The sequence below is a fragment of the Miniopterus schreibersii genome (assembly GCF_964146895.1).
Source record: "Miniopterus schreibersii genome assembly, chromosome: 12".
Classification (NCBI taxonomy): domain Eukaryota; kingdom Metazoa; phylum Chordata; class Mammalia; order Chiroptera; family Miniopteridae; genus Miniopterus; species Miniopterus schreibersii.
In genome coordinates this window covers 38,972,573-38,985,582 of record NC_138112.1, presented here as the reverse complement: position 1 = coordinate 38,985,582, position 13,010 = coordinate 38,972,573, and the positions used below count along the sequence as shown (strand labels likewise).

The 13,010-nt window shown below is 53.9% G+C and overlaps 2 protein-coding genes across 2 annotated transcripts in view; both read left to right on the top strand.

Annotated features, from left to right (window-relative positions):
- DCHS1 (dachsous cadherin-related 1) overlaps positions 1-4,228 on the top strand; it is a 32,578-nt gene extending 28,350 nt beyond the window's left edge. Inside the window, exons 19-21 of the mRNA XM_081154999.1 lie at positions 54-337; positions 687-825; positions 1,157-4,228. Of these exons, the coding sequence (XP_081011125.1) occupies positions 54-337; positions 687-825; positions 1,157-3,768 (3,035 nt within the window). The 3' untranslated portion in view covers positions 3,769-4,228. The remainder of the gene's footprint in view (positions 1-53; positions 338-686; positions 826-1,156) is intronic.
- A 755-nt stretch (positions 4,229-4,983) lies between these two features.
- On the top strand, positions 4,984-12,691 carry TPP1 (tripeptidyl peptidase 1). Its single transcript, XM_081154115.1, has 13 exons — positions 4,984-5,042; positions 5,158-5,229; positions 5,499-5,638; positions 7,646-7,796; positions 8,027-8,154; positions 8,302-8,480; positions 8,646-8,844; positions 8,991-9,179; positions 9,434-9,503; positions 9,907-10,027; positions 10,115-10,273; positions 10,444-10,569; positions 10,739-12,691. The coding sequence occupies exons 1-13, from the start codon at positions 4,999-5,001 to the stop codon at positions 10,877-10,879; spliced, it is 1,719 nt and encodes a 572-aa protein (XP_081010241.1). The 5' UTR covers positions 4,984-4,998; the 3' UTR covers positions 10,880-12,691.
- Positions 12,692-13,010: the final 319 nt, after the last annotated feature.

Below are 13,010 nucleotides of genomic sequence, written 5' to 3'. Positions count from 1 at the left end.
GGCTTCAGAAGTGTCTTGGACCATGCTGAACACATTTGTCCCGTGTATTGCAGATGCACTATTGGGCTCAGAGATTGCACAGGTCACAGGGAATGACGTGGACTCTGGACCCGTGCTGTGGTATGTACTGAGCTCATCTGGACCCCAGGATCCTTTCAGCGTAGGCCGCTATGGAGGCCGTGTCTCCCTCACAGGCCCCCTGGATTTTGAGCAGCGTGACCGCTACCATCTGCAGCTGCTGGCACATGATGGGCCTCACGAGGGCCGTGCCAACCTCACGGTGCTCGTAGAGGATGTCAATGACAATGCACCTGTCTTCTCACAGAGCCTCTACCAGGTACCAGTGCCCCTGGATGTCCCCACACCTGGACCCAGGCTTGTTCATGTTGGAGAGAAATGAGGAGGCTAGAAGTGTCTGAGATGGGCTGGACCTTAGAACTGACCTGGGGATGGAGCTCTGGGGGTGGGAAGTCCCATCTCAAACCAGTCTTGCAAGTCCTGGGTACTGTGTTCAGGTTCTTTGTCCCATGCCCCAAAATGGAGAAAGGTGGGCAATTCAAATACTAAGGAGTATGGGCTCTAAGCTAGAATGGATGCCAAGTAGGACTCCTGGGATCAACCTTCAGAACACAGGCTGAATGGGCAGCAGGGCAGCATGGCCATAAACATTTATCCTCACACCTCAGGTGACGCTGCTTGAGCACACGCCCCCAGGCAGTGCCATTCTCTCCGTCGCTGCCACTGACCGGGACTCAGGTGCCAATGGTCACATCTCCTACCACCTGGCTTCCCCTGCTGAGGGCTTCAGTGTTGACCCCAACAATGGTGCGTCCTTCCCGGGTCTGACTTCTTATCTTTGACTGTGTTGGGTCACATTCCGACCTCATTCCTAGAATTTCTTGCTGGAACTCTTAACTCCTAGATCTCTAACCCAGGAGGACATTTCCTCCTTTGTCTCTATTATAAACCCTGTCCTGGCTGCATGTCTAGAAGCTGTTCCCTGAATCCTGGAGGCCATCCCATAATCTCCCAGCACACAGGCTGTTCCCTGGAGTCTGACTTCTGAAGCCATTCCTAGGCCCTGAAGGGTCACTTCCTCTGCTCACCCATAGCCTCTGCTGAATGCATGTTTCTCTCCATTCCCTTCTCATCTCAGGGACCTTGTTCACGACAGCAGGAACAGTGGCCTTGGGCCATGAGGGGCTAGGAGTGGTGGACGTGGTGCTGGAAGCACGAGATCATGGGATGCCAGGCCGGGCAGCTCGAGCCACAGTGCATGTACAGCTGCAGGACCAGAACGACCACGCCCCGAGCTTCACATTGCCCCACTACCGTGTGGCTGTGACCGAGGATCTGCCCCCTGGCTCCACCCTGCTCACCCTGGAGGCCACAGATGCCGATGGAAGCCGCACCCATGCCACTGTGGACTACAGCATCATCAGTGGCAACCGGGGACGAGTCTTCCAGCTAGAACCCCGTCTTGCTGAAGCTGGGGAGAGTGGTGGACTAGGCCCCCAGGCACTGGGATGCCTGGTGTTGCTTGAGCCTCTAGACTTTGAAAGCTTAACCCAGTACAATCTAACTGTGGCTGCAGCTGACCGGGGGCAGCCACCTCGCAGCTCAGCAGTGCCGGTCACCGTCACTGTGCTGGACGTCAACGACAACCCACCCGTTTTTACCCGAGCATCGTACCGCGTGGCAGTGTCCGAGGACACGCCTGTTGGAGCTGAGCTGCTGCATGTGGAGGCCTCTGACGCTGATCCTGGCCTTCATGGCCTCGTGCGTTTCACCCTCACCTCGGGTGACCCTTCAGGGCTCTTTGAGCTGGATGAGAGCTCGGGTGCCTTGCGACTGGCCCACCCCTTGGACTGTGAGACCCAGGTTCTACATCAGCTTGTAGTTCAGGCTGCTGACCCTGTGGGGGCACACTTTGCACTGGCACCAGTGACCATTGAGGTCCAGGATGTGAATGACCATGGCCCAACCTTCCCACTGAGCTTGCTCAGCACCAGCCTAGCGGAGAACCAGCCTCCAGGCACCCTTGTGACCACTCTGCATGCGATTGATGGGGATGCCGGGGCTTTTGGGAGGCTCCGCTACAGCCTGTTGGAGGCTGGGCCTGGGCCTGAGGGACGCGAGGCATTTGCACTGAACAGCTCAACAGGAGAGCTGCGGGCACGAGTGGCCTTTGACTATGAGCACACAGGAAGCTTCCAGCTGCTGGTGGGTGCTGCCGATGCTGGGAACCTCTCAGCCTCGGTCACTGTGTCAGTGCTGGTGACTGGTGAGGATGAGTATGACCCAGTATTCCTGGCTCCAGCTTTCCACTTCCAAGTGCCAGAAGGCGCCCGGCGTGGCCACAGCCTGGGTCACGTGCAGGCCACAGATGAGGATGGCGGTGCCGACGGCCTGGTGCTCTATTCCCTTGCCACCTCTTCTCCCTACTTTGGTATCAACCAGACTACCGGTGCCCTGTACCTGCGGGTGGACAGCCGAGCACCAGGCAGTGGGACAGGCCCCTCTGGGGGTGGGGGCCGGACCCGGCGTGAGGCACCACGAGAGCTGAGGCTGGAAGTGGTCGCACGGGGGCCTCTGCCCGGTTCAAGGAGTGCCACAGTGCCCGTGACTGTGGATATCACCCACACTGCCCTGGGCCTGGCACCTGACCTCAACCTGCTATTGGTGGGGGCTGTGGCCGCCTCCCTGGGAGTGGTGGTGGTACTTGCATTGGCGGCCCTGGTCCTTGGGCTGGTGCGGGCCCGTAGCCGCAAGGCAGAGGCAGCACCTGGCCCAATGTCACAGGCAGCACCCCTGGCCAGTGGCTCTCTGCAGAAGCTGGGCCGGGAGCCACCCAGCCCACCACCCTCAGAGCACTTGTATCACCAGACTCTCCCCAGCTATGGTGGGCCAGGAGCTGGAGGTCCCTACCCCCGGGGTGGCTCCCTGGACCCTTCCCATTCAAGTGGCCGAGGCTCAGCAGAGGCTGCAGAGGATGACGAGATCCGCATGATCAACGAGTTCCCCCGTGTAGCCAGTGTGGCCTCCTCCCTGGCTGCTCGTGGCCCCGACTCAGGCATTCAGCAGGATGCAGATGGACTGAGTGACACATCCTGCGAGCCACCTGCCCCCGACACCTGGTATAAGGGCCGAAAGGCAGGGCTGCTGCTGCCAGGTGCAGGAGCCACTCTGTACCGAGAAGAGGGGCCCCCAGCCACTGCCACGGCCTTCCTGGGGGGCTGTGGCCTGAGCCCTGCACCCACTGGGGACTATGGCTTCCCAGCAGATGGCAAGCCATGCGTGGCAGGTGCACTGACGGCCATAGTAGCTGGAGAGGAAGAGCTTCGGGGCAGCTATAACTGGGACTACCTTTTGAGCTGGTGCCCTCAGTTCCAGCCGCTGGCCAGCGTGTTCACAGAGATTGCCCGGCTCAAGGATGAGGCTCGGCCATGTCCCCCAGCTCCCCGTATTGACCCACCACCCCTCATCACTGCCGTGGCCCACCCAGGAGCTAAGTCTGTGCCCCCCAAACCAGCCAGCACAGCTGCAACCCGGGCCATCTTCCCACCGGCCTCTCACCGCTCCCCCATCAGCCACGAAGGCTCCCTGTCCTCAGCTGCCATGTCCCCCAGCTTCTCACCTTCACTGTCTCCTCTGGCTGCTCGCTCACCCGTTGTCTCGCCATTTGGGGTGGCCCAGGGCCCCTCAGCCTCAGCACTCAGCGCAGAGTCCGGCCTGGAGCCACCTGATGACACGGAGCTGCACATCTGACTGTGGCCCAGGCTGGGCCCCGACCTGGGACACCCACAGTGTCCCCAATGCAGGCCCCATCTGAGCCTGCCCTGGGCAGCCTCGGACCATGATTGGCCACAGGGGAAACCAGCTCCCCATCCCAAACTCTCCAATGGGAGCAGGTCGCATATCTAACCCTGGCCCCATCAGAGTACCAGCACCACAGAGGCCCTGTGGCACTGACCTGTGGCCAGATCCAATGTGGGGAGAAATATGAAGGAGGCAGCAGCCCTGGGTTCTCCTCAGTGAGGGCTTTCTGCCCTGTGCAGCACCCTGAGATGGAGCTGAGACTTTATTTATTGGGGGTAGGGGGGATGGGCAAGGTCCTCCATCCTGTTTGGGCCCAGCTTCTTTGGGTTCCACTTACACCCCTGCCCCTTCCCAGAACCAAGTGCCAATTCTCACTCTGGAGCCTTAATAAACTGCAGTTTGTATCCAGCGTCTGGCTCAGTTCTGTGGGGGGCCAGAGGGATTGGAAGGCACCTGGCACATTGTGGACACCTCAGGAGGCACAGAGGGGTGGTAGACACTGGCACCCAGGGTGGCAATGGCACTGGGAGCCATCTCTCTGTAGTTGAACTTTCCCTTTAAGGCGGGAGGCCAGGAAGAAGGAGGACAGTGACCAAGAGAGAGATTGTTTGGGTGAGGAGAGACCTTAGGGATGGTCAGCTCTAGGCCTTAGGGTCTTCAAGGAGGTAGGGGTAGATACAGGAGCAGCCAAGGGTTTATGTATTTTTCTTGGAGCCACTATATATTCACATGCACTAGGAGCTCAAATGTGTTGAGCCTTTGCCATCAGACTCTTCTGAGCGATTTGCCTATTTTATCTGTAAATTTTCACTTCAGCCCTATAAGAAAGACCACTTTTAATATAACAGTTTATATTCTAAATAAAGAAACCTGAGCTCTGAGAGGTTAGGTCACTTGTTTAATATACAGCTAGGAAGAACCCAGGTCTTTGGGTCTGTGGACCTCTAGGGCTTCTTTCTTAAGCCCCCCTACACCTTGTGGTGAGTCCTGACTGGACTCTGGTAGTAGGAGGGAACTCTGGGCCTAACCCAGGGCTTGATGGGCCACAGAGGGTCCAAGTAGCAGCCCCACCCGCTCCCCCAGTATTCGGGACCGCCCACTTGGGGGAGGAGCCCTCACGTCACCAGTTTCTAGGCTGAAGGGTGGCTGTAATAGACTCGGGTTCATGTGATCTGTCACATGACAAAAGATCTGCTGAGAGACGGAATGGGACTGCGACCCTGGTGAGAAATTAGGAGGGCCTGGGAGAAGGAGATCACATTGGAGGGAGTACATGTTGGAGGGTGGGGCTACAATGACTGGCCAGCTCCCTCTGAAACCCACCTGCCACCCCTGCAGCCTCCTAGGGCTCCTAGCCCTCCTCATTGCGGGCAAATGCAGTTACAGCCCGGAGCCCGACCAGCGGCGGACGTGAGTTGATTTAGCACTGACTACCCCCTTCCCCATATGCCCTGTCCCACACCCACTGTCCTGGTCCTAGCCTCCCTCACCCCCTCACCAGCTCCTGGTACTCGCTGCATAGCCTCAACCCCAAGTTCCCAGGCTGTCACCTATCATCCACTTCCTCTGAGCCACATGCGCAGCTGGGATCCTACCCAAGGTCTCAGCCCCTAATCCCGAACCTTCTGTGACTATTTCCCATCGCCGCCCTAACGAAGGCCATGTTCCTGACCTGACAGGCTGCCCCCAGGCTGGGCGTCCCTGGGCCGTGTGGACCCTGAGGAAGAGCTGAGTCTCACCTTTGCCCTGAGACAGCAGAACTTGGAAAGACTGTCTGAGCTGGTTCGGGCTGTGTCGGATCCTGGCTCTCCTCGCTACGGTGCCTTTTGGGACTAGGGATGGGATGTGGGATGCAGTGCAGGGACACAGGGCTGGGCTGAGCCTGGAACAGTGCAGATTACGTTAGGGCCGTGCTCGTGGTGCCTGTCAACGGGGGGATATAGGGCAGATGAATGACAGTGGCTCTCGTTGAAGAGCTTCTAAAAAAAAAGTGAACTGAAGCTAAACTGCCCAAAACTAACTCATTTTTTCCCCAAAAACATTTCCACTTGTGTTCATCAGGCTAGAAACCTAATAGTGAATGTGGCTAAGAACACAGACTTTCCCTTGGCTGGTGTGGCTCAGTTGGTTGGAGCGTCATCTCCGTGTACCAGAAGGTCGAGGGTTCAGTTCCTGTTCAGGGAACATACCTAGGTTGCTTTTGATCCCTGGTCAAGGCGCATATGGGAGGCAACCGCTTGCTGTATCTCTCTCACATCATGTTTCTCTCTCTCCACCTGCCTCCTTCTCTAAAATCAATTTTTTTTAATCTATTTCATTTTTGTTAATCTTCACTGGAGGATTTTTTTTTCAGAGATTGGAAGGGAGGGAGGGGAGGACAGAGAGAGAGAGACATGGACATGAGAGAGAGACATCAATTGGTTGCCTCCTGCATGTGCCCCGACCGGTTCTGGGGATCGAACTTGCAACCCAGGTACGTGCCCTTGACTAGGAATGGAACCCTAGATCCTCTGGTCTGCAGGCTGAGGCTCTAACCACTGAGCCAAACGGGCCAGGGCTCAATTTAAAAATAAAAAGAATAAAGTTGACTATAACTTAAAAAGGAAAAAAAAAAGCACAGGCTTTGTGATCAGATCTGGATCCTATGACTCTACTGCTTACCAGCTACCAGACAAATGGGGAAGTAGCATCTAGTACAGATGCTCCTTGACTTACAATGGATGTTACATCCCAATATACCCATCATAAGTTCCAAATACTGTTAAATCAAAAATGCTTTTAATACATCATAGCTTAGTCTAGCCTGCCTTAAATGTGCTCAGAACACAATATCCGAAAAACTGGTAGAGTACCAGTTGTTTACCCTCACAATCCCTTGCCTGACTGGGAAGCCACAGCTTCCTGCCACTGCCCAGCATCAGGAGACAGTATCATACCACATATCGCTAGCCCCAGAAAAGATCAAAATTCAGAATTTGGTTTCTACAGAATACATATTTGTCTTGCACCATTGTAGTCGAAAAATCGTAAGCAGGGGACTGTCCGCACATCTAGGTGCTCATCAGCTCAAATTCCTCAAATCCAGTCCCACTTCCTCCACTCAGATGCTGAGGTTGCCACTTCTAACTCTGAAATAGCCTTTGGAGTCGTCCACTTCTCACCATCCCTTGTTGCCACAAACTCAGCTTATTCTCTCATCTGGCTGCTGCCCAGCCCAGTGACTCTCTTCCCGTTCACCCCACTCCCTACTCTCCTCCCAAACTGTTGATGTTTTGCTCCAATGATCAAGCTGGATTGTGTCCTTCCCCTGCTTGCAGCCCTTCAGGGTGGGTAGAGGAGTGGGGAGGCAGTCTCAGGTGAACCCACGAGGCAAATACCAGTGTGCATGGCTCCATGCAGGAAAACAGTGACTCACCATCACGTTAAGCTTAAAATCAGCAAGTATGAAAATTTGAGCTAAATTAGATGTCATCTTATAATTGGCTTTAAAAGTTTTGAAAACTGTTATGGGAGATAAGCTTAAAATGGACAGTTTTAATTTAAGAACCTCATTTGTTTTTCATGATCATTGCAATGCATGCTGTGGTGCCACATTTGCAACCTAGTAGCCTTTAGGATAAATCCATTTTCCTGGCCTTGGCATTCCAACTCTCTCCAGCTTTTCTTCCCCTGATCCCTAAGTATAAGCTGCACCTGCACAGCCTTTTTTGCTGTAAAGTCCCTCAAGACCCTTCTCCAGGCTCCTGATGTCTCCTGGTTGAGGTCCAAAAAGGGAAACTTGGAAAAGCAGTGAATGAAGGCAAGAGCTTCTACTGAATCCCTGCAGGAAAATACCTGACCCTGGAGGATGTGGCTGAACTGGTCCGGCCATCACCACTGACCCTCCACACGGTCCAAAAATGGCTCTTGGCGGCTGGAGCCCGGAACTGCCACACAGTGATCACACAGGACTTTCTGACCTGCTGGATGAGTGTCCGGTGAGAGAATGATTGCCCCACGGAGGGTACCAATCATTCCATCAGGGAGACTAGTCACCCCAATGGGAGGGAGCTGAGAGCTTGCTGGTGGCTATGGGTAAGAGTTGGCTGGCGGCTATGGGTGAGAGCTAACACATGGGTAGACAACTAACTGCCCAGTGACACTCATGCAGCCTTCTCTGCTCTGTTTTATGCTTTTTGACTTCTGTTCTCTGATCTCTGACCTCCAGACAGGCAGAGCTGCTGCTCTCTGGGTCTGAGTTTCATCGCTATGTGGGGGGACCTGCAGAGACCCATGTTGTAAGGTCCCCACATCCCTACCAGCTCCCGAAGGCCTTGGCCCCCCATGTGGATTTTGGTAACACCCAGTGGGGTTGGTGGGGTTGGGGCAGGCAGAGGCAGGGGCTGGAGAAATTTAGATGCCATGGGGGAGGTTGGGGTGATCAGCAGTAAAGTGGGGATTGGAGTCTAAAAGATCTCCTCAAACTTGATCTCCTCCCCACAGTGGGGGGGCTGCACCGCTTTCCCCCTACATCTTCCTTGAGGCAACGCCCTGAGCCACAGGTGGCAGGGACTGTTCGCCTGCACCTGGGGGTGACCCCATCCGTGATCCGTAAGCGATACAACTTGACAGCACAAGACGTGGGCTCTGGCACAACCAACAACAGCCAAGCCTGTGCCCAGGTGAGCCATGCAAGAGCCCTAGGGTCCTTGAAGCCTCCCCAGGGAGCCTGACTAGCCAAGGGTGTGCTCTTATCCCCTATCTTGTGATCTAGGATGGTATCCCCTGCCCTGACCCTTGGGGCTGTGTCCTCTGACCCATAATATCTGCTTTGATTTCTTCCATAGTTCCTGGAGCAGTATTTCCATAACTCAGACCTGGCTGAATTCATGCATCTCTTTGGTGGGAACTTTGCACACCAGGAATCAGTAGCCCGTGTGGTGGGACAACAAGGCCGGGGCCGGGCCGGACTGGAGGCCAGTCTAGATGTGCAGTACCTGATGAGTACTGGCGCCAACATCTCCACCTGGGTCTACAGTAACCCTGGTACTGCCAAGGGGATTGGTTGGTGGGGAGAGGGACAGGGGTGAGTGGTGATCTTTGCTCCCCCAAGAGAATCCCATGAACTAGAGGGAGATCCTGACAACCCACCAAATGACTGCATTGTGCTCCCCTCCCCACAAAAAATGCAGGCCGGCATGAGTCACAGGAGCCCTTCCTGCAGTGGCTCCTGCTGCTCAGTAATGAGTCAGCCCTGCCGTCTGTGCACACGGCGAGCTACGGAGACGACGAGGACTCCCTCAGCAGTGCCTACATCCAGAGGGTCAACACTGAGTTCATGAAGGCTGCTGCTCGGGGTCTTACCCTGCTTTTTGCCTCAGGTGACCTCCTACTGGAAACTTAGACACCCCCCCCCCGCCCCCACCCAACCTGAGAGCTCTAACCCCACAGTGACTCCTGATCCTGATGTCTGACTCATAATCTGAATTTAACAGGGACCACTGACCTGAGCTCTAATCTCTGACTTCTTGCAGTAATGACTAACACTTGAATTTCAATTTTGTCTCTGACAACCAAACCTACATACCAAGCTCTCACTAATTAATTTGAATGCTAAACTTGGTCTCTCTCCCAGGTGACAGTGGGGCTGGGTGTTGGTCTACCTCTGGAAGACACCAGTTCCGTCCCAGCTTCCCTGCCTCCAGGTAAGCACCCCAGCTCACCACTAAATTGTGATCACCAACCTTTCATCTGTGGCCCCATGACCTGGAACCTTTGCCTTGACCCCACCAGGTGCTCCTATGGCTCAGCCTCAGCTTTACGTGCCCTGGTTGGAGGTCCCAGGCCCCAAGTCTCCTGAGTAGGACACAGTTCCCAGCGTTTCTCTTCCTCAGTCCCCAGGCATTTTAGTGGAAGATTTAGTGGGTGTTCTGTGGGAAAAGTATGCAGTCACCTCAGGCCAAGTCTTCAGGGCTCAGAACTTTAGTTATTCCCACCTACATGCTTCCCCACAGAGTCTAGGCCCTCCAGCAACACCCAGGCCATTCCCACCCATTTTGGAGGTACCCTTAGGACCCCTACAATCTGAGCGCTGTCTTCTGCCCTCAGCCCTTACGTCACCACGGTGGGAGGCACATCCTTCCAGAATCCTTTCCGAGTCACAAGTGAGATTGTTGACTATATCAGTGGTGGTGGCTTTAGCAATGTGTTCCCACGACCTTCATACCAGGTATGTGTATGTTTGTGGATGGGAATGGAGGCGGGAGGTCAAGAATCCTCAGTTCAGGGGACATACTCGCTCAACAATGCCTTTCAGGAGGAAGCTGTAGCCAAGTTCCTGAGCTCCAGCCCCCACTTGCCACCATCCAGTTACTTCAATGCCAGCGGACGTGCCTACCCAGATGTGGCTGCCCTCTCTGATGGCTACTGGGTGGTCAGCAACCGCGTGCCTATTCCATGGGTGTCTGGCACTTCGGTGAGAATCAGCCAGGCCTCAAACCTTCAGGAACTATCTTCAACCTGTACCCAAGACCTTGTACCCAGAACCCCTGACTCCCCAGAGACCTGTGATCCTTTCAAACATCCCTCCCCAAAAGTCCAGTCACTCTGAACACCTAATTTCTCTTTGCACCTTCATCCTTGCAGGCCTCTACTCCAGTGTTTGGAGGGATCCTATCCCTGATAAATGAACACAGAATCCTCAGTGGCCACCCACCTCTTGGTTTTCTCAACCCAAGACTCTACCAGCAGCATGGGGCAGGACTCTTTGATGTGAGTGTGGAAGGGAGGTGTGTGGACTTTTTCATAAAGTATGGGGAGTGCTAAGAGAGCAGTTCTGATGGGATAGGATAGTCCCTGGGATGTGAAGACAGGGTGAGGGGGTGTCGTCTGTTAGTACTGGTACTCGCAGGCCCAGATCTGATGCCCACTTTATCCCTAGGTAACCCATGGCTGCCATGAGTCTTGTCTGAATGAAGAGGTAGAGGGTCAGGGTTTCTGCTCTGGCCCTGGCTGGGATCCTGTGACAGGCTGGGGAACACCCAACTTCCCAGCTCTGCTGAAGATATTACTCAACCCTTGACCCTTTCCTGCTGGGAGAGTGGGCCTGTCCCCTGCCCCACAGCTGGCAGCTAGTTTCCTTATTCTGCACTGCTGCCCCCTCACCTGTTGACTGCTACAGACAGCGTGTCTCCCTGACCCTGAAGTGCTATGAGAATGACTTGACTCCCAACCCTCCCCTGCTCCATCATACTCAGGTCTCCCTACTCCTGCCTCAGGTTCCTCCACATTTGCTATAACCAGTACTGTTTGGGAGCATCCCCACCCCCCCACCCCCATTCCTTTTTTCTCTTTGCAACCAGGCTTTTCCAAAGGGTTGTCTGCATTGTTTGTGTACATGATTTTACTTTGTGTTTGCGTCTCAATTTATCGTAATGAGACCTCCGCCTTCCCTTTTTTACTCTTTCCTCCCCTGACACAGAAACAGTGGCCTCCCCGCTGCTTCATCAAGTACATGCTTCCCAACCTTTGCTTTAGGGCCCTCTGTCATACTTGTCCACTCCCTCTCTTTCCTTAGCTCCTAGGACTTCACTTCTTTCCTGACCATTTCCCCTTCCTCCTCCTCCTTCTCTGCTTCCTCACTGAATGTTGGTGTACTTCACTTCTGCATCCTTAGTCTTTTGCTCTTCTCACTCTACCCATTGTCGCCTGGAACAAATCAAAGACTGGCATCCACAGCATCACCATCTCACTAAATCAGACTTTCTATCCAACAGTGACTGATACCTCAAATGCAAGATGTGCCGTTCTCGGCACTTCATCTCTCTTCCTCCTTCCCAATCCCAAACTGTTCTCTTTTGTTTCTTCTTGATAAATGATACTATGCTGCTTCCAAGCAAGCCAGAGAGCTGTCATTCTAGACTCCCATTTCCTTCACCTCCTCCCCCTTCAATAAACAAGTCCTACTGATTTTACCTCTCAAATATATCTTTCTCAACCCACAAGTCCTGCCAATTATATTTCTTATGTAAATCTAGAAGTCATCTACTTCACTCTTTCTCCACTGCTTCTACATTAGCTTAAAGGCACATTCTCTCTCTGAATTATAGGCTCATAAAAAAAAACCCCTTTCTCCCTGCCCTTCCCTAAACCATCTTCCAGAGCATAATGAAAATCACATCAAGCCATTTACTTGAGTAAGATCCTTCCAAGATTATTGGATGAAGTTCAGGCTTCCTATCATGACGCACACACCGGATCCCTTCCTGGCTATGTCTTCCTGAGTAACAAATTGTTTATCCTCCCCTGCTCTCCCCCGAAACATATTCTTTCACTTGTGCTCAAGATATGCTGTGCCCTTAACACTACCCCTGACTCCCCTTTGCTTGTTTGATTTCAAGCATTCTTTCCAGACTCAGTTTAGAAGCCACCTTCTCTTGTGAACCTGTTGGCTCCCTGAAGCTACTTGATTTTGGTATGGCACAAAAAATCTTAGAATTTTGAAGCCAGATCTGTTTGACTGTTGTTTCTAATATAGACTAGCGGAGAGCCTTGGGCAACTAAGTTCATCTCCCTAAGCCTTTTTCTCACTTGTTAAGTGGGGGAAAGGCTATACCTGCCTCTCCTAATAATCAGTGACTAATCAAGTGGAATAAAGTTGATAGAGTGGGCAGCAGATGTTAATTCCCTTCGTTTTCTTGCACTGCACACTCTGTGTCTACCTCTAGTATGGTAACTCCCGCATAGTATTGAAATTGCCAGTTGACCCGTTTGCCTCCCTTTCCAAGACGGGTAGTGTTCAGAGAACGAGAACCTTGTTTTATTTAACTTTGTGTTCCCAAACCCCTGGCTTAGGATTGGCAAATAGGAGTTGAATAAATGTTCGCTCCGTTGAGACCCGCGCTCTCGCCCTCGCTGTGATTCTGCGCACGCTGCTTACCCGGGCGCAGCCCCTTCCTCCCGCCCGCGCAGCACCGCGCGCTCCGCGCAGCCCGCTCTCCGGGCAGCCGGCGGCGGGGCGGGGCACGCTTTCCACCTCCACTTCGAACCCTTAAAAGGATGAATACGGGAACTAGAAATGATGCCGACTGGCAGGCAACCGGTGGTAAAGGGGTGCCGGGCGGTGAGCCCAAAGTAAGGTCTTCAGCAGTCAGGCTGAACGAAGGTCCCAGACGCGCAGGAGAGTCCTCGACATTCCACGGTTCCTGACCCGG